The sequence below is a fragment of the Chiloscyllium punctatum genome, chromosome 27 (assembly GCF_047496795.1).
Source record: "Chiloscyllium punctatum isolate Juve2018m chromosome 27, sChiPun1.3, whole genome shotgun sequence".
Lineage (NCBI taxonomy): Eukaryota > Metazoa > Chordata > Chondrichthyes > Orectolobiformes > Hemiscylliidae > Chiloscyllium > Chiloscyllium punctatum.
Window position 1 is genome coordinate 29,614,285 of NC_092765.1, and position 21,870 is coordinate 29,636,154.

The 21,870-nt window shown below is 40.1% G+C and overlaps 1 protein-coding gene across 2 annotated transcripts in view; it reads right to left on the minus strand.

Moving 5' to 3' along the window:
• Positions 1 to 2,713: 2,713 nt before the first annotated feature.
• The window catches only part of LOC140453612 (bone morphogenetic protein 7-like), a 94,050-nt gene continuing 74,893 nt past the window's right edge, over positions 2,714 to 21,870 (minus strand). Inside the window, exons 5-7 of one of the 2 annotated variants that reach the window (XM_072548456.1) lie at positions 21,050 to 21,126; positions 14,437 to 14,547; positions 2,714 to 3,363 (exon numbers count right to left, since the gene is read on the minus strand). In XM_072548456.1, coding sequence (XP_072404557.1) covers positions 3,214 to 3,363; positions 14,437 to 14,547; positions 21,050 to 21,126 — 338 coding nt within the window. In that variant the 3' untranslated portion in view covers positions 2,714 to 3,213. Of the gene's footprint in view, positions 3,364 to 14,436; positions 14,548 to 21,049; positions 21,130 to 21,870 lie in introns of both variants that reach the window. The other variant, XM_072548455.1, reaches the window with a different exon arrangement.

Genomic DNA, 21,870 nt, shown 5'->3' on the forward strand with positions numbered 1-21,870 from the left:
AACTGGGGCTCAGGGAATAATTATGGGAGATGTAGTAGTATTTCAAAGACGTGGAAGAAAATGTTTGGAAGCTCAGTACTGATGGGCTTGAAAGGGAATGCAGGGAAGAAAGGAACATGGAAGCTTGGGGTTGGGGAGGGGCCTTGTTAACCAAACTGAGTCTGCGACACCCCATGCCAAACATGATCTGTGTTGTCTTCCATAATCTGCGATTTTTAAATGCAAATTGGAAATAGAAAATGGCTGCTACCAAAGCTGGAGTGGGCAGAGAAAGTGTTTCATTTTCTTTCTGAGCACTTGGACTGTAGTTTGTGAGCAATGTGAGGCCATTCAAGGAACAATTGCATTAATCAGGTACTGTCAGAGTATAGAATGAATTTATCAAGAATCATAGCACCCTGCAAGTGAAATGCTTGCAGTCTCCAACTGTGTGGGGTACGAATTCTGGTCAGAAGTAATTCTCACCATGTTAATAATCATTGTAGATTGATGATTGTCATTTCTAAATGCATTGGTGATCTGTGGACTGATATCAGTCTCTGCCCTTGGCTTACTGTACTGGGACCACCTCTCTGAACGCTTTGTCACTTTTCCTGACCTCAGACTACTCTTCATAGACTTTGAGACATGGCAATTTGGCTTAAGCATATGCAGTGTGTTTGTTGCATAAACTGCTGGCATATGGTGCAGATGTGAGATTGCCTTAGCAGTACTGTCCAGCAAAATGTGTGCCCCCTTGACTGATCACTGCTGACAACCATGACAAGCTGCCTGGCTTTATGTCTGTGCTAAACAGCAAGGCAAGGCAGAGTTACTGTGAGCCTTCCAGCTCTGGCTGAGGGGGCAAAGAATAAAAAGGCAAGCCATAGATGCAGTGAGCATTGAAGCAGATGAAAAGTTGAATGATTGTTAAGTGAGTAAGTGAGCAATACTGAGCTGTACCCTGATCCAATCCATGAGCCTGTCCCTGTACATAGTGTGTCCTGGCAGCAGTATTACCATGAAAGGTGCTGGTGCACTCCACAATGCAGTCCTGATGTGCCGAACTTAATTGTAAGCGAGTAGGTGCATACCATGAGGATGCAGAAAGATTGGTATACATCTGATGCCAACCATCATGGTTGGTGTTTGTGAATAATCACTGCCCATGGAGCATGCCTTGAGATGTTGGTGAGTGCCGCCCAAGATGGAGGACTGGAGGAGCACCAGTGGGTTGGAATTGCCAGGTATCCCCTCAGACTTTCATGTTTGCCATTGTACTAACTAGTTTCTATTTTATTTTTGAGATTCTTATCTCCTGGTTGTATTTATTTTTCATTTTTTAATATACCCCCACACTACTGCCTAATAGCAGTAGTGAGCATGCTGTGAGTATCTAAGCAGATGCAAAGTGAACGGTGGTAAGAGAGCAAGCAAGCAACACTGGGGTGGCACGGTGGCTCAATGGTTAGCACTGCTGCATCACCTTGCCAGGGATCCGGGTTTGATTCCCACCTCGGGTGACTGTCTATGTGGGTTTCTTCCCACAATCCAAAGATGTGGAGGTCAGGTGATTGGTAATGCTAAATTGCCCATAGTGTTAGGTGCATTAGTCAGGGGTAAATATAGGGGAATGGGTCTGGGTGGGTTACTCTTCAAAGGGTCAGTGTGGACTTGTTGGGCTGAAGAGCCTGTTTCCATATTGTAGAGAATCTAATCTAATGTAATTTCTGTTGATCTCACCCTTTTTTCCCAAATGAGTTGCCAATGCCCACATCATTCAGGGGCTAGTAAAATTTTGCCTATTGTCACACAAGATGTACATTACCATTGTTATAATATTATCCTTTACATATGCATTTTTTGTGCCTTTTGATCTCATGAAAACTCAGAATAAAGCTTGAGGTATTCCACATCTTTCTTCATTACAACGGAGCAGAGTCATAGATCATACACGAAGCCACTAAATGCTGCTTGATAATTCTTTCTTGTCATAAGAGCAATTGTTTCATATCATGAGACACCTCATCAAAATGGCTCCGGCTATAACTATATAATTCTGCTGACTGGCAAAGTCAGTGTGAACACTCGCAAAACATAAAGACCCAACAAAAGGTCTACAAAGACTCCATATTATAATTGAGAAATAACAGATATCTCTTCCAAAATGAGTTCTTTTTGCACAATGTTTTCAAATATAAGATAAAGTATGGAAGTCCAGTCTGCTTCTGGCAGCTGCTGTAGATTGTTTAATCCAAGACTAAAAATGAACCATTTGTGATTTGTCTTTTAAACTTCCAACTTAACCATTTGGGTCTCAGCCAGTCATATAGCAATGCAAGGTAATTTGGAGGATAAGAGAGGGAGATCAAGTCAATTAGTTGTCTGTTCTGGATGTGCACTGGAATGCTCATAGGTAGGGATTTTCTGATTATCTTTTTACAAAAATCTACTCATTTACATTTCTTGCTGCAAGTCATCAAATAATTAAGTTGATTATACAAAATCTCATTTACTCACAGACCATAACTTGAGACCTCAAAATACATACGGTTCTATAAATGTGGAAATAGTTTAGTAAAGCAGTTTTTTTGCAATGAAGATTTGCTCGCTGAAGAGTTAAACAGCTTACAGTGAAGTCAATACCTCAATGACACTTTAGGGTTAATCCTGTTTACAATACAGGCAAAAATGAAAACACAAATGTAAGCATTACATTTATTAAAAAGCTACTTTAAGTTATTTTTTCAATCAGTAGTGCTGTGTCAATCAACATAATACACAGTATTGTCTGTTGTAGAAACAGAATGTACATAATGAGGAGAAGGAGGGTGCACAGTCTTCCCTATCTGTGGGTTATAGAGTCTTAGTCACCATCAGGATGAATCAATGTCTTTTTTCCAAATTGTCTATTTTGTTCATACAAGGGCAAAAAAGCAAGGTAATTTGGTACAGTATTATCAAAAATATTATTTAAAAGTTTTTCTTCTCTTCAGTGTTGAAGTGCAAGTGCTTTGGTATATTTAGAAAACGTTATCTTGGACCATTTTATTTATATCTAAAGGCTTTAAAAATGAAATTCGACTGTACAGATCTAAATGAAATTGCGATATATTAAATATTAACACTTGGCAATACAAAGGAGACTGCAGTGCTTTTTTCACTTGCTATTTTCTTGATGATATTCTTCCTTGAATATTTTACCAAGCACAATTGCAACACACTTGGAAAAGATTATTGACAGCCACATGACTTTGCCACCATATTCCGGTACTTTTTTAATATCACATTGTATTTCTCATCAAAGTAGAGTACTGAAGTGGCACTAAGTTTTGTTGGTGCACAGCATGGCTTTGGAACTGCTTCTGGCTTCAACAGGTGAGCCTGTTAAGAGAAGAAAATATCTTAAATTTGTTTTTTGTTTTCTCCAGTGCATGACTAGACAATTTTCCTCTCCATGCACATCAAAACTAATTTCCAGGTTCCAAATAGTAGGACATTAATCAATGCTCCAGACAATACGTCAGACAGTATGCTTCTGGCAGGTAGCATGTGAGAATCCAACAGGAAAGGTATCATCACCCTCATCGACAAGGAGAAAAGGGAAGAGGGAGGAGTAGCAGAAAGCCTTCAACAGGATATTGTACACATACATGAGGGATATGCTCTCCAATTTAGGCTTTGGGAGGGAATCCAATTGCTTTACACCAACATCAGTAGCACAGTGCAAAGTAACAGGTGGAGTCTAGGTTGGTTAATCAGATCTGGGGTTAGACATGACTGCCCATTCCTCCTGCCTTGTTTGTGTGTTGTGTAAAACCCTTTTGCTGAGTTCCTTAGGAAGGATGTGAGCTTAAGAGGGGTGATTACTCCAGACAACGAGGGCCTGCAGATCAAGGCCTCCCTACATTGACAACGGTGCCGTTTTATGCTTGGATCTGCTCATGAGCATCTTCACCCAGTACAAACTGACCTCAGGAGCAAAGGTTATTTAAGGCAAGGGTGAGACCATGTAGTCTGGGAACTGGGCCGACCAATTCTTTATCCCCTTCATTGGTCAGGTCAGATTATCTGAAGGTGTTGGGGACATAGTCCGAGGGGCTTTGGCGTGCATGAAAACTTCAGAGGAGCATATTGCCAAGGTGTTAGGCAGAAACTGGGCTTATGGGAGCATCGCTCCCTCTCCATTGTGGGTAAAAACCTGGTCATCAGGTGTGAGCTATTCTCAATATTATAGCACAGATCTGGCATATTCCCCACCACTGCACTCGCCTGAGCCATCTTCCACTTCATCTGGAGGTCAAAGATAAACTGTATCCACAGGGACACCATGCATGAACCTCCAGATAAGGTGGAAGGGTAGATGGATATATCCAACACTGCCCTCAAGCCAATGACCACCTTTGTGTGGCTGTATTAGGTTATGCGTAGACTGTCAGGACACAAACACCATGTGTCACTATGGAATGAGGTTCCACTTGTCCCTGGTGTTACCAGGATGACCTGGACTTGGTGCCATGGAACACTCCGAGTTGTGTTCAAGTGGAGCATTCCGTATCACTTGCCCCTCGTTGAAAAATTTGTAAAGGAAAACACCTTTGACCCATTAGATCATCAGGAAGTGGTCAGCAGGTAGTGACCTCAGGATCCGATAGGAAAGGGACAGAATGAATTCTGTTGTGTGGTTCCCTGAGCAGACTGTCAAAGTCATTCGGCAGAATACCTCATCGCTAGAACTTCCCAACAAGCACCAAGATGTAGCTTGGCTGGTGGCCCGTCAAATCATTCATGTACACCTGGACTCTCTCCGCCACCACACACTGCCCTCAAAGTGGCTGCGCTGGTGAAGACACTGTCACACATTTCCTTCTAAAATCTGCCTATTCAAACAAGGTCTGTCGGGAGATATAATGGTTTTTGTCAAGGTTCATCCTGAGCATCTATGTGACGTGGAACTCTAGGCTTTACAGGCTGTTTCCCAGGATGCACACTGAGACAAACATTGACTGTGCCTGGAGGACATTTAAAGGCAGATGACCTTAGGGCACGGTTGGGAACATTGGGCTGGGATATCATAGCAATTAAGAGAGTTGGCTCAGGGATGGACAGGACTGGCAGCTTAATGTTCCAAGGTACAGATGCTATAGGAAGGATAGAAAAGGGGACAGATAGGAGGGGAAATAGCATTTTTGTTGAGGAATAACATTATGTCTGTACTTAGGGAAGACATTCCTGGGAATACATCCAGGGAAATTACGTGGGTGGAACTGAGAAATAAGAAAGGGATGATCACCTTATTGGGATTGTACGATACATCCCCAAATAGTCAGCAGGAAATTGAGAAACAAATTTCTCAGTTATCTGTAAGAATAATAGGGTGATAGTGGTAGGGGATTTTAACTTTCCAAACATCGACTGGGACTGCCATGGTGTTAAGGGCTTGGAGGGAGATGAATTTATTAAGTGTGTACAAGAACATTTTCTGATTCAGTATGTAGGCGTACCTACTAGAGAAGGTGCAAAACTTGACCTACTCTTGGGAAATAAAGCTGAGGTGTCAGTGGGGGAGCACTTTGGGGCCAATGACTATAATTCTATTAGTTTTAAAATAGTGATGGTAAAGGATAGACCTGATCTAAAATTTAAAGTTCTAAATTGAAGGAAGGTCAATTTTGACAGTATTAGGCAAGAACTTTCAAAAGTTGATTGGGGGCAGATGTTCACAGGTAAAGGGAGAGCTGGAAAATGGGAAGCTTTCAGAAATGAGATAACGAGAGTCCTGTTAGATCCTATTAGTCCTATAGATCGGTGAGCCTGACATCAGTGGTGGGCAGGTTGTCGGAAGGAATTCTAAGGGACAGGGTTTACATATATTTGGAAAGGCAAGGGCTGATTAGGAATAGTCTTTTGTGCATAGGAAATCATGTCTCAATAACTTGTTTGAGTTTTTTGAAGAAGTATTGAAGAGGATTGATGCAGACAGAGTGATAGATGTGATCTAAATGGACTTCAGTAAGGTGCTTGACAGGTTCTTCATGGTAGACTAGTTAGCAAGATTAGATCACATGAAATACAGGGAGAACTAGCCAATTGGGTACATAACTGGCTCGAAGATAGAAGACAGAGGGTATTGGTGGAGGGTTGATTTTCAGGCTGGAGGCCTGTGACCAGTGATGTGCCACAAGGATCGATGCTGGGTCCATTGCTTTTCCTCATTTATATAAATTATTTGGATGTGAACATAGGAGATACCTTGAGTAAGTTTACAGATGACACCAAAATTAGAGATATAGTGGACAGTGAAGAAAGATACGTCAGAGTTCAAAGCGATCTTGATCAGATGGGCCAATGGGCCGAGGAGTGGCAGAAAGCATTTAGTTTAGATAAATGTGATATGCCGCATTTTGGGAAAGTCAAATCAAAGCAGGACTTGTACACTAATGGTGAGGTCCTGGGGAGAGTTGCTGAACAAAGAGACCTTGGAGTACAGTTTCACTGTTCCTTGAAAATGGACTTGCAGGTAGATGGATTGTGAGGAAGACATTTAGTATGCTTGCCTTTATTGGTCAGTGCATTGAGATCAGGAGTTGGGAGGTCATGTTGCAGCTGTACAGAACATTGGTTAGGCCACTTTTGGAATACTGTGTGCAATTCTAGTCTCCCTACTATAGGAAGGATGTTGTGAAACTTGAAAAGATTTAAAAGGATGTTGCCAGGATTGGAGTGTTTGAGCTACAGGAGAGGCTGAATAGGCTGGGGCTGTTTTCCCTCGAGCGTTGGAGACTGAGGGGTGACCTTATAGAGGTTTATAAAATTATGAGGGGCCCCACAACTGTTGAAGCTGGATTGAGGCCTGCGCCGGGTGCAGGTTGAGCGGGCCCACTGGGTTGCTGTTCACAGGCGCGGGTTGGATCAGAGCCCCCACCCAGCCCAAGTGCGACTCCAGCACTATAGGGACAAGCAAATGTTGCTGGAGGCCTCCAGAGCTTTGGGGAAGGATCCCCAAGCTGTGGTATACAAAGGATCCAAAATAATGCTGTTTCAGGACTTCTCTCCAGTCGTGGTACATAAGACGAGGTGAAGAAGTGTCTGAGGGATTTAAGTATTCAGTACTCCTTGAGATACCTGACAACGCTGCGCTTCAGTCACGGAGGGTCTGTGTATAATTTCAGTTCGCCAAAAAAAAGCAAAAGAATTTTTGGATGCTCTTAAATGGACTGAAGGACCTGAATTATATGGACTTTTTTTTTCTTTACCCCCTTTTGTTCCTCCTTCTTCCCCCTTTTTCTTCTGATCTTTTCTGGGGGTGGTTGTCTTTTAACTTTTATTTATAATTTGCTTGGTTTATCTGGTTGTTGGGGAGTGTTTTCAAGTTTTTTCTAGTTTTTTTAAAATATTTTCTGAGATCGTAATTTTATACATTTTTTTTCATGATGCTGTTTTGTTAAGAATGTCTACGGTAATAATATGGAGGGGCTGGGTTGGATGCCCACTTTTAATTTCCTTGTTATAAGACATTGGTATTTGTTCATTTTATTTAGGGATGTCTGGGGCGAGAGCATAGCTCCAGCTGAAAGGTGCTATGGTGGGATTATTGGACAGTAGGAGTGCCCCCAGTGGTCAAGGGGGAAAGACCCCTTTTAGCTATATCTTATGTTATTTTTTAGAAGCAATTTTTAGTAGTTTTAAAAATGTTTTTTTAAACTTATGTGGATTGTTCACAGTTTTTACTCAATGCTTGTGTGGGGTTCTTCCTCCTGGGGGGATCTCAGACTTTCTTGGGCGATCATGGCCAGTCATTCGCTTAAATGGTGCACCTGGAATGTTAAATGGAGCCACTCACCAATAAAAAGGAAAGATATTATCAAGTCTTAAAAAAGAGAGGGTTGATGTAACCCTTTTACAGGAGACATACCTAACTGACAAGGAACACTTGAAGCCGCAGCAGGGAGGATTTGGCTAGATGTTCTTTTCATCCTTCCACTAGAATAGTAGGGGAGTGGCCATTCTTATTCGGAAAAATCTTCCAATCCAAATGTTAAGCAGATAAAAGATGGTTTAGAATACTTAAAGCTCTAATGTATGGAGAGGAGTATGGGATTTTGAATGTATATTGTCCCCCGGCACATCCTTTTAAATTCATAACAGATGCGTTCTCCAGGCTGATGGCCCTTGGGGTACATCACATAATTATAGGGGGAGATTTTAATTGTACATTGATCCCAGGGCGGACAGGATACCTAGGAGCTCTGCGGGCCTATCTCTGCTATCTAAGCAGTTGGTTGATCTGAATAGGGAGCTGGGACTGGTAGATATGTGGAGGTGTCTTCAACCTGAGGGTAGAGATTTCACTTTTTATTCTAACCCACACAAGTGCCATACCAGAATTGATTTTTTTTTGTCCCCTCAACCTTTCCGAGTTTGATACCGTCCAGTAAAATAGAGAATATAGCTATTTCTGACCATGCAGCAGTCTATATGGAGGTCATATGGAGACTAGTGGTGATAAGATAGACTCCCGACACTGGTGTGTGGACCCTTTCCTACTGAAGGATAATAAGTTCATAGAATAGTTCTTGCAGGAATTTAAAGCTTTCTGGGACATTAACTTAGGTATGGCCAGTCATCCATCGGTGATGTGGGAGACTGCTAAGGCATATGTGCGCGGCTTAATTGTATCATTTTCTGCGACCCAGAAACGATAGAGGGGAGAACAACAACGTCTGCTCGAAGCTCGCCTGAAGGCAGCTGAGTCAGCATGTGCTGATAGGCCATCCATAATTAAATTACAGTGGATTACAGCCCTCAGGACTACCTTGAATGCTACACTTACTCAAACAGCAAAGAGGGAGATACTATTTGCGAAGCAGAGACTATTTGAATACGGCAATAAGCTGGGCAGGTATCTAGCATACCTGGCTAGAAAGAAGAAGGCTCCCCAATCCATTACATCTATTAGAGATGGTGCTGGTACTTTGATTTGTGATCCTAAAAAGATCAACTCAGCTTTTAGAAAGTTTTATTTTGAGCTGTACCAGTCGGAGGGCTGTGAAGATAGAACGAGAAGGATGGAGTCTTTTTTTTTAAGAATCTGGATCTTTGGGGCATAATCTCAGAGCAGGTGTCCTCTTTGAATGCCCCCCTGACAACTCAGGAGGTGCAGGAGGCGGTGAGGCAGCTCCAGAGTGGCAAAGCATCGGGGCCAGATGGATTCCAGGTTGAGTTTTATAAAGAGTTTATAGACGAGTTGGCCGGACCACTTATAGACATGTACAACTACTCATTTAGGCAGGGTTATCTCCCACCCTTCCTGAGAGAAGCAAATATCTCTCTCATCCTCAAGAAAGGGAAAGCCCCAGATGACTGTACCTCGTAGAAGCCTATATCCTTATTAAATGTGGACTTTAAAATCCTCTTGAAAATGCTGGCAATAAGACTGGAGAAGGTTTTGCCATTTATTACAAAAGAGGATCAGACGTGGTTTATTAAGGGTTGCAGATCTACTATTAATATCAGAAGAGTGTTAAATATGGTACAAGTCTCCCAGCAAAAAGCAATACTGGCATTAGTTGTCTCCTTAGATGAAGAGAAAGCATTTGATTGGGTAGAATGACCATACCGTTTTTTATACTGTGGAATGGTTTGGTATTGGAGAGGTTTTTACTAAATTGGTCACAGTTTTATATAATGACCTGAAAGAAGCGGTGATTACCAATGGCATAAGATTGGATAGTTTTAGTGTCAGCAGAGGTTGTCATCAAGGATGCCCTCCCTTGCCACTAGTATTTACACTAGTGATCGAACCGCTGGCGGAAGCCATCCGAACTGACCACAGTATAATGGCCCCGGAGGTAGGAACAGGCAAGCATATGCGGATGATGTTCTTCTTTTCTTAAATGATCCATTGACATCTGTGCCCCTCTTAATTCAAGTGGTTAACTTATCTGGTATGTTTTCAGGGTACAAAATTAATTTCACAAAATCAGAGGCCATGCCAGTAGAAGGTCTTATCAGCATATTCAATTTTGAGGATGGATTCCGCTTCCCCTTTCAGTGATCACTGGGAGGTTTTCTCTATTTAGATATTTTTATTACCCCGTATTTGGTCAGTTCTATAAAGCTAATTCTATTCATTTATTAGAGAAAATAAGGCAGGACCTCCAGCGTTGGGAAGGTCTCCTGATATCCTGGTTAGGAAGAATAGCTTTGGTTAAGATGAATATCCTCCCATGCTTATTATACCCCATGAGAATGCTTCCCTTGATGTTGCCAAGACAGTCGCTGTGCAAGTTTTATGGTTGGCTTGGTTCCTTTGTTTGGAATCACAGACAATCCCTTATTAAATTAGATAAATTACAGCTCCCACAAGTAAGGGGAGGTCCAGATTTTCTGCATTTTAGAAAGTGCCAACTGAGCTCTCTGCTATCATATGTGGCTGACTGGGTCTCTTGCGATTCACAATCAATTTGGCTGGATATTGAGGCTTCCCAATCAAAATGCCCCCTCATCAATCTATTGTTTATGGAAAAGATGAGAACTGTCACAGATCATTGTAAAAGCCCGATTGTCCTAAACACAATCAAAGCCTGGAGGATGATGCAACAGGGTGAGGGTAATCTACAAAAAATCTCCCCCTTTACCCCCATAGTGGGAATGCTGGGATTTCAGCCAGGCTTGACAGATGCTGAATTTAAAATTTAGGAGTCCAGAGGAATCTCCTGCTTGGGAGATTTATTTGATGTCCTTTGAACAGCTATGTAAGAAGTTCGAGTTGCCTAGCAAGGATTTCTTTCAATATTTTCAAGTACGAGACTTTGTACAAAAACAAGACCACACTGATGACCAATCCTTATAAATCAGATATGGAAAGGAGAATGCTTTGGCCGATGGGTGCACCCTCGGTCAGTACCCTTCATCACTCGCTGGGTAATAAGGACATGAAACGACTGTAAATTAGAAATGTGCGAGGATATCTGGGAAAATGCCAGGAAGATCTCTATCTGTAATAGAACTCAAGCTATTCAATTGAAGATACTTCATAGGGCTCATATAGCACCAGAGCGACTTGCAAAGTTTAAGACAGGAGCATCTCCAATATGTCCTAAATGTGAAATAGACGTTGGTACTCTCACTTATTGTTTGTGGACATGCCATAAGATTCGTAGATAGTGGGACAGTGTAGCGAATGCTTTGGCAAAGATTTTGGAACAGAGATTGGGTTAGACTTGGTGTCTCTCATTTTATGCTCTTCAAATTTTCCCTCTCTAGATGGATATGGGAAGAAATTATTTTCTATCCTCTCCTTTTGTGCAAGGAAAAACATATTAGCAAGCTGGGTATCCGAAAGTCCTTCTGGACTTTTGAACTGGCATTGGATAGTTATGGAATATGTCCCTCTAGACTTCCTTACAAATATGGTGCACCAAAAAACAGAATTGTTTTATAGAACATGGTGGCCCTTCCTGAGCTACACTGATGCAGATGTACCGGCCATACTGTCCAGGCCCTAGGGCCTTTGATTAGCCATGAGGACTATGTCTGTCAATTTGGGAATCCCTGGGAGGAAGAATCCTGTATAAATAAACTTTTGTTACGACTTGACATAATTTTACTTTGAATGCTTATTTATTTATTTACTTTTTCCTTTTTTCCCCTCTTCTTTTGCTGTTAGTTATGTACTGTACTGTAGTTTTTTTTGTTAATATATCGAGTTTTTCTTTTTATATCTTATTTTATGTATTGGTAGTTTGTAGAGTAGATTAGTAGTTAGCTTTTTTAATATTGATATTGTCATTATACTGTAAAGTGATTACACTATTTTGTATTAGTTTTGTAATTTTATAAAAATCCTAAAAACTTTTTTTCTTTTCCAATAAATATATTTATTTAAAAAATTATGAGGGACAAGGTCTTTTCCCTGGAGTGGGGGAATCCTAAACTAGAGGTTTAAGGTGAGAGGGGAGAGATTTAAAAGGGACCTAAAAGGTAACTTTTTCATGCAGAGGGAGGTGTTGTGTGTGGAATGAGCTGCCACAGGAAGTGGTGGAGGCTGGTACAATTACAACATTTGAGAAGCATCTGGATGGGTATATGAATAGGAAGGGTTTAGAGGGATATGAGCCAAATGCTGGCAAATGGGACTACATAAATTTAGGATATTTGTCGGCATGGACAAGTTGGACCAAAGAGTCTATTTATGTGTTGTACGTCTTTATGACTCTATAACTTGACCAAAGACACTCTTTGGTAAAGAACTGACTTCAAATGAGTGTTGCAGACTGGCACACTCCTATGTCCAGGACAACGTGCTGTGAGGCGCACTAAAGCTTGAGGCAGCTGCTGCCAATGCGTAGTAGGGAAAGACCACCATCTAAGGTCTTTCAGTCAAATTACAATGGGGGCCTGTTCAGTTCTCAGACTCTCCTATTACCTAACGCATGGTAGATGTCAAATTCCAATTTGTTGTTTGTGTCGTTTTTTTCCCTCCGCAAAGCATGTATGGAAGAGAGTAAAAATTCTTTGTATATTCTTATAGTTTTTTCAAATCAATAAAGCTTTTTTAAACAATAAAACAAAACTCAGAATCTTTTTGTCAGCGCCAATAGAAATTATTTCCTTTAAGTTGCTGCATGTGCAGCTGCATAAAAACATTTACAAATTCTATGCACAACAACAATCTAGGAACTATTTTCAATTCTAGCAGAAATGACTGCACTCGAAAAGTTAACTCTTTTTCTTATAGGGATGCTGCCAGACCTGCTGTGTTTCTTCATCACTTTCTGTTTTTGTTTGAAAAAAAGAGTAACTACTGTTTAGAGATCCTGGAAATCTCAATTTACATTTGTGAAATGTTTTGTCATGATAGAAATGTTCACACTTTAAGTTTTCAAGCTTATCTTAGATTCTTTCTTCATGCACTCATAATAATTCATTAAGCTACCTAAAATTTTAAATAAATAAATGCAGTCATTGTTTTTACTTCCTCTTTTGCTTCTTTTTGATTGATTGCTTAATTCTTTGCTAACTGATTGCCAGATTTGAACTGGCAAAAGAGAAATCCCAGTCAGAGAGATCACTTCAGCTTTGTCAGCATCTTTCTTCATGGTCAGTCGTAGGACTTATGCTTCCCCATTGAATGCAGCATCTAGGACTCTCAATCTTTGGTCCCATCTCTCCCTATGGAGTAATATAAGTCAACCCATCCTGGGATTTGGGACAGGATCAGCTTTAGGACAACTATCAGACAGAGATCATGCATTAATACACTTCTGAATGCACAAAGGACTAATGGGAATTCTCAAGCTTCCTATCTTCCAGGTAGGTTTTGATTGGATTCCAACTATGGGCGGCACGGTGGCACAGCAGTTAGCACTGCTGCCTCACAGCGCCAGAGACCCGGGTTCAATTCCCACCTCAGGCGACTCTCTGTGTGGAGTTTGCACATTCTCCCCGTGTCTGCGTGGGTTTCCTCCGGGTGCTCCAGTTTCCTCCCACACTCCAAAAAGATGTGCCGGTCAGGTGAATTGGCTATACTAAATTGCCCGTAGTGTTAGGTAAGGGGTAGATGTAGGGGTTTGGGTGGGTTGCGCTTCGGAGGGTCGGTGTGGACTTGTTGGGCCGAAGGGCCTGTTTCCACACTGTAAGTAATCTAATCTAATCTAATCTAAAAACTACATTCCAGAATTTGAACATGTGATACAAACTGACTTCTTATTGCAAAACTGACTGAACATATATAATCATTCAGTGGTGCTGTCTTTAGGATTAGAGGACAGTAAAGACTGCAGATGCTGGAAATCAGAGTCAGTAGATGTGAAGCTGGAAGACACAGCAGGTTAGACACATCTGAGCGGCAGGAAAGTCAAAGCTTTGGGCTGAAACCCTTTATCTTAATGAAGGTTTCAACCTGAAACATTGACTTCCCTGCTCCTTGAATGCTGTCTGACCTGCTGTACTTTTCCAGCTGTCTTTAGGATTAAATGACTACTTTTTGTTGGATTGAGAGAAAGTTAGGACTGCAGATGCTGGAAATCAGAGTTGAGAGTGCGTTGCTGGGAAAACACAGCAAGTCAGGCAGCATCCGAGGAGCAGGAGAATTGATGTTTTGGGCATAAGCCCTTCATCAGGATTGCCCTGTACACAAAACAGCTGTGAGTCTTTGTATATGAAAAGGTCAATGCCTTTCAAAATGGTCCACTGGCTATGAAGCACCAGGAATTTCTGAAGAGTCACAATACATGCCATTTAAATATTTCTTTTACCTTTAATATTAGACCTATATGGACCATCTTCCCTTTAATTTAGTTTCAATATTTATTTTTTCAATTTTTTTCAGCAAGTGCATACTTTTTTATATTTGATATGTTTCATTTGTAAGTCACTACTACAAGCTGTGTTAAATGCATGGCAGCAATTCAGAAACAGGCTGACCCTAGTCAAAGGGACTCATACACTTACCAATGTCTGAACAACTGCATGGTTGGTTGCATTCATGTGGGAGTCAAGTGGAAATGAACATTCTCCATCACAATAAAATGCTGCGTAACCCTCTGGTGCAATTATCCAATCCTACATTGATAGACAGAAAAAGTTAATCCACACAGACCATCATTTCTGCTCACGTGGTCAGTTTAACTTTGATGAAAGATATTTCTTTGAAAAACTTTATCCATCCACAGTACCTATCCAATTAAAAGGAATTCAGATTCATCAACAGAATTTAATTCAGTCATGGATCTCCCTCTTCTCAAATGCTCTAGCTTTTCTTATTTTCTTTCTGTCTTTTTCATTCCTTTTCGTTTTAACTTTTTTTTAGAATTAGAGTAATGATCGCATGCTTTCTTATTTCCTTAAATTGTCAAGAAGATACAAATGCACTTAAGAATCCCTCTCATATGAACATTTGGATACTTCCATTAGTGAATGACCAGAAGACCATAAGACAATGAAGCAGAAATAGGCCATTCAGCCCATTGATTCTGCTATACCATTCAATAAGACTATGACTGTTCTGATAATCTTTAGCTTCATTTTCCTGCCTTATTCCCATATTCCTTGATTCCCTTACTGATTAAAAATCCCTCTATCTCTGCCTTGAATATACTTAAATACCCAGCCTTGACAGCCCTGCATGGTAAAGAATTCCAAAGATTCACTACTCTCTGAGAGAAGAAATTCCTGCTCAATCTCTGCCTTAAATGTGCATCCCCTTACTTTGAGATTATGCCCTCTGGTCCTAGACTGTCCCACAAGTGGCAACAACTTCTCAGTATCTAGTCTGTCAAGCCCCCCCTAAGAAACTTATCTGTTTCAGTAAGATTCTCTCTCATTTTTCAAAGAATGGACATCCAACAATATTCAACTTCTCCTCATAAGAAAACCTCTCCATATTAGAATCAATCTAGTGAACCTTCCCTAGATTTCTGCCAATGCCAGTATATCTTTCCTTAACAAAATGAACCAAATCTGTTAATAGTATTCCAGATGTGGTCTGACTAATGCCTTAAATAGTTTTAGCAAGTCCTCCTTATTTTTATACTTCAGTCCCTTTTAAATAAAGGCCATTTGCTTTATTATCTACTGAACTCAGATGCTATCTTTTTGTCGACTTGGCCTCTCTATACTGTAGCTTTATCCAGTTTTTCCCAATTAAATAACATCGATTTCTCCTATTCTACCTGCACATTTCCCACATTATATTCCATTGGCCAAGTTTTTACCTATTCACTCAATCTGTCTATATCCCTTTATAGATTCATTGTGTCATCCTCATTACTTCCCTTCCCAACTATTTTTGTATCATCTATAAACTTGGTAATAATATATTCACTTCTGTCATGCAAGCCATTAATATATATAGTAAATAATTGATCCATCTGGGATTCCATCATACAGGTTGTCATCCTGAAAATGCCCCCTTTATCCCAATGCTCTGTCTTCTATAATTATGCTAATTCCCTCATCCATTCCACGATACTACCCCCAACACCAGATCCTCTTATTTATTCTGTAGCTTTATCTGTTGTAATTCATTAAACACCTTTGGAAACCTAAATATATTACATCTATTGGTTTTTCTTTATCTATTCAGCTTGCTACCTCCTCAAAGAACTGTAATAAATTTGCCAGACTTGGTTTCCTCTTCATGAAGCCATGCTGACTCTGCTTGATGGTATTTATTATGTATTTCTAAATGCTTTGCTATTATATCCTTTAAAATGGACTGTAACATTTCCCTAACTGGCCAATCTTCTGGGACATTCCCAAACTAAGGATTCTTGGCAGATTATTTCAATTTTTTCATTACCCCTGCAGCTATCTTTTCTAAAGTTTTGAGATGCAAATGATTTGGGGACATAACAGCCTTTAGCCCCATTCGTTTCCCTGGTACTTTTTTCTTAGTGATTGTTATTGTATTTATTTTTCCCTCCCTCCCTTGGGCCCATTGATTATTTAGTAATCTTGGAAGACTGATACAAATTATTTGTTAAACTCAGCTGTCACTTCCTGGTTCTCTATTGTTATTTCCTCAGCCTAATTCTCTAAGGGACCTATAATCATCTTGGCTTCTATTTTCCTTTTTTATATTTTTAAAGAAGCTCTTACTCCCCACTTTCATAATACCTGTCAGTTTGCCCTCATAATTTATTTTCTCCCTCTTCATGTTTTTTTCATCATAGAATCATACACAAAGAAGATAGGATTAGGAAGAGACCATTCGGCCTTTCAAGCCTGGTTCACCATTCATCATGATCATGGCCGATCATCCAATTCAATAGCTTAATCTTGCTTTCTCCCTATAACCTTTGATCCCATTCACCCCAATTATTATATCTAGCCACTTCTTGAATAAATTCAATGTTTTGGCATCAACTACTTCCTGTGATAATGAATTCCACAGGCTTACCACTCTTTGTGTGAAGAAAAGTCTCCTCATCACTGTGCTAAATGGTCCACCCAGAATCCTCAGACTGTGATCCCTGGTTCTGGATGCCCCCACTATCGGAAACATCCTTCCTGCATCTACCCTGTCTAGTCCTGTTAGGATTTTATAAGTCTCTTTGAGACCCACCCTCCCCTACTTATCTGAACGCCAGCGAAAACAATCCTAATCTAGTCAATCTATCCTCATGTGTCAGTCCCCCGAATCAGCTGGTAAATCTTCGCTGCACTCTCTCAAGAGCAAGAACATCCTTCTTCAGAAAAGGAGACCAAAACTGCACATAATATTCTAGGTGGGGCCTCACCAAGACCCTGTATAACTGCAATGACACATCCCTGCTTCAGTACTCAAAAGCTCTCACAATGAAGGCCAACATACCATTTGCCTTCTTTATTGTCTTTTGCACTTCCATGCTCACCTTCAGTGGCTGGTACACAAAGACACCCAGGTCCTGCTGCATAATCCCTTCTTCCAATTTACAGCCGTTCAGGTAATAACCTGCCTTTGTGTTTTTATTTCCAAAGTGAATAGCCTCACATTTATCCAAATTATACTGCGTCTGCCATTGATTTGCCCACTTGCCCAACCTGTCCAGAGCATGCTGAAGAATCTCCGCATCCTCATCATAGTTCACCCTCCCTCCCAACTTGGTATTATTTGCAAACTTTGAGATGTTACATTTTGTTACCTCATTTAAATCATTAACATATATTGTGAATAGCTGGGGTCCGATCCCTGTGGCACCCCACTAGTAACTGCCTACCAATTTGAAAAGGATGCATTAATTCCTATGCTTTGTTTCCTCTCTGCCAACCAGCTTTCTATCCATTTCAAGACACTTCCCTCAATCCCATACACTTTAATCTTGCACAATAATCTCTTATGCAGGACTTGTCAAATACCTTCTGAAAGTCCAAATATACCACATTGACTGGCTCCCCCTTGTCAATTCTACGAGTTGCACCTTCATTGAATTTAAACAGATTAGTCGAGCATAATTTCCCCATCATAAATCTATGCTTGCTGTGTCTGATTCTGCCATTTTTGTAGACTTTGAGAACTTTCCTAATCTTCTGGTTTATGAATAAGCTTTGCCATATTGTATTTTTTTTTCCTTTCACTAGTTTTTTTACTGTCTTAACTTCCTTGGCCAACCATGGTTGGTTTATCCTCATTTTAGAATCCCTCTTTCACTGGGATATATCTTTGCTGTAAGCCATGAGCTGTTTTCTCAAAGATCTGCTATTGTTCCTCAGCCATCTTTTCTGCTAAATGTCTGTCATAGTCTACTCCAGCCAATCCACCCCTCCTTCCAGTGTAATTACCTTTATTTATGTTTAGTACAGTTGTCACTCAGTCTCAAATTGGATGTAAAATTCTACCATGCAATGGTCACTGTTCCCTAATGTAACTCTAAGATTGTTTATTAAATCTGCCAAATCCAAAATAGCCTGATCCCAGTTGGATCCACCAGATATTGTTTCAGGAAACTGTCTCATATACACTCTATTAATTCTTCCTCATAGCTACCTTTGTCAATTTGACTTTCCCAATCCATATGAAGACTAAAGCCACCCATGATTAATGTAATGCCTTTAAAAATAAAATTCCTTAATTATGCCTTAACTTATTCTCTATCCTACAGACCAGCTGCTGTTAGGGCCTACAGATGACTCTCACTAGTGTCTACTTCCCTTGTTATTTCTTACCTCCACCCATATAGATTCTACAACATCGATTCAAAAATGAATGTAGCTCATTTGGCTGTGCTCCGTAAAAAAAAAATTGAACAAAAAAATTGAATAATACTAGTCCATTGCATGTAAAGTGTTAATTTTATTTTCTGAATGAAGCAATTTTCTGCAAACATGCATATACTTACTTCATTCTCATTATATATAAACAATTGTTACACAATTTTTTTTTTTAGATCCTCCTGCGCAAAATGAAAGAAGTTAGAACATGAAAGCTGAGAATATTTTGGCAGCCACCAATGAGTTTTTACGTCTGCTCTGGTGTAAGAGGCTAGTTTACATTACCTATAAGATTTAGAATTACTTGTATGCTCATCTGTCTATGATAATAGTTTCATTTTCCATTTTAATTCCTTTGACTTCATATTGAAAGCTTTAGTAGAACAATAAAGCATGGTTATTTAGCAATATTATGGCCATGATGCTCAATGTCATCCATAATAATCAAGATTTAGGCTGGAAGAGAATTCAGTGTGTTCGTTGCAATAAATACTTCCTGTATATATGTCTTAGTTATGCCAAGATGTCCACATTTTATTCTGAATCAAACAGGGTTAGTGTCAATGGTGAAGATATGAGGATTGGATAACCATAGATTAGATCTTGAAGTATATCTTCGGTGACTCCTTACAACTTATGCAAAGTTTCATTTTAGATGTTTTACTGTGTTTGTAAGTTAAATGAGATGTAATTGTATTCTTGATGACATCTAATTCATCAAGCTTTAAAACTTGAATCCAAATCTAAAAAATGTGTGACTGCATTAATTGACACCAACATCCAAGATGTTGACTGCTTCGACTGCTCAGGTACTTCCCAATAAGGAAACATTCATCTCCTTAGATAACAATCTAATACCTTCTTCTTCCTACAATCAAAGTTGGATAATGCCCCCCCACCCCCCACACCTCGACATTAGCAGATCTGGCAGTTTGAGAGAAAACTTGTGGCGGTTCACAGACACGAGATGAATTTAAATTCATGTCAATGATAGCACTGTCACAGCACAGGATAGATTTTGGGATAATCTAACGGTATGACTATTATATATTTGATGATTTCTTTGCCTAATCTATGCATTGAATTAGAAATAAAATGTACTAATGCTCAAAATAGATCAAATTGTTGGGGGTGCTCAAATAATAGCTGAAAAGTGTGCAGTGAAAAGTCTGACATTTTCAAGAAAACCATAAATTGAAACAAATGAAACTACAGAATGCAGCTATATGGGTACATCCACATGGAAGTGAAAAATATAAGTCCAAGCACTTTGTACAGTTACAGTAAGACTATGGTTCCACTGTTTTCTCAGGGAGAGAGTTCCAAAGAATCAACACCTTCCAAAAGAAAAGATTTGTTTCATCTCTGTTTTAACTACAAATTGAGGGGTGATAGATTTAAGACAGATGTCAGAGGCAGGTTCCTTATTTAGAGAGAGGTAAGGGAGTGGAATGCTCTACCTACCAATGTAGTCAACTCAGCCACATTAGGGGCATTTAAACAATCCTTGGATGAGCACATGGATGATGATGGGATAGTGTAGGGGGACAAGCTGAGAATAGTTCACAGGTCGGCGCAACATTGAGGGCCGAAGGGCCTGTTCTGCGTTGTATTGTTCTATATTCTATATTCTATATGCATCGTCTTGATGTACATTTGGAGTATGATTATCACTTGTTAGTTTGTGAGAAACTGAAAGCTGTGAATTGCTGTTATTGCTGATTGTCGGTTCCCAATGACTGAAGCAGTGACTGGTACTTATATTGTTTCATCAGTCTGAAGAGGGTCCTATATTTCAGCATCTTGGGAAATCCTGCTTTCACAGGTCATAGTAAAATCTATCTGCATGATGTAATGCATGTTGTTGAGAACTATATGAGCTCCTGGAAATTTGGAGGTATGGTGAGAAGCCATAGCCTGTGCATTCTGATCTCCTGAGAAGCCAGTTGTGTTTACAGAAGCAATATAATGGTTAAAAATTCATTAAATTCTTGCAAAGTGTGAAAATCAATGTGAGTGTAGGTACATGCACATTGATCATTTGCTGCCAAGTGTAATTGGACTGAAGAGTGCACCATGATGCACATGATTGATACGTGTTGCCCAAAGAAAGAAATGGATGTACGTTAATATCAATTTTAAAACAGGAAATATATCCAATTAATACTAGTGGAAACAGTTGTCATTTAGTTAAAAATTATCGGTGAAGTCAAAAATTAATGAACTGGTGAAGAAAAAGCAAAAAACTCATGCAAACACATAAAACCTATCTTGGAAAACTGGAAGGGCTTCAGTCACCAATTCACTCATAAGGTTACACATTAAAAACACCTACATACATTTTCTGCCTATCACAGAAATAGAGGCACCTTACCTGCCAGCCAAGGTCGCGGAAGCTAACGTACAGATCATGTCTCTTACATACTCGCCTGTGATCTCCAGAATAACGGGCTGCTTAATATGCGTAATTTAAAAAAAGACAAAACAAATCATATTGTGGTAACTAACCCACTTATCTTTGAGTTTAAAAAAGCAATATGGAATAAGTTCTAGACCAGCCTCACAGGAGATTCATTGGTGATGGAGTGAACACAATGGGCAGAATTTAATCCAGGCCATGAACTTTTAATGAAGCCAATTATATCAGATCCCGGCTAAGGCACCAGTGATGGGCACACTCGGGAATCAAGGATATTGGTGTGAAATTCCATTGCTGTCCATTGCTGTCAATGCCACTGGGAGCAGTGGGGGTTGAGTGTTAGATGCAAAGGCAGGGACTGGACTTTTGGGATGCTCTTTCCGATGCCAACTCTGTCACCACAGAGTGCCTTTGAGTGAGTGACTTCCCTGAAAGCCTTTGGGCATTCCATGTGCCAACTTCTCCACCCATTGTTGATTCAAACCAAGTCCATGTAAGAACTTCTGAATGGAAGACCATCTATGACTCTTCCTGGCCTGGACTTAATCAGGCAGAAGTTAGAAAACGATTGGGTTCCAACCTAGCACTCTTGCCCAATTAAAAGCCACTATCACCTCCAAAATTGCTTCAGCAGGGGAATTAAATTCCACCCTCTACTCTCATCAGCCTTCTAATTATGCTTGTTTATTTAAAGGTAGCATTTTAAGATTTTTGATTTCCCTTTGTAATTTACCTTCTCCACATGTGCTGTTCTATCCTTACTCTCTCTCCTTGCT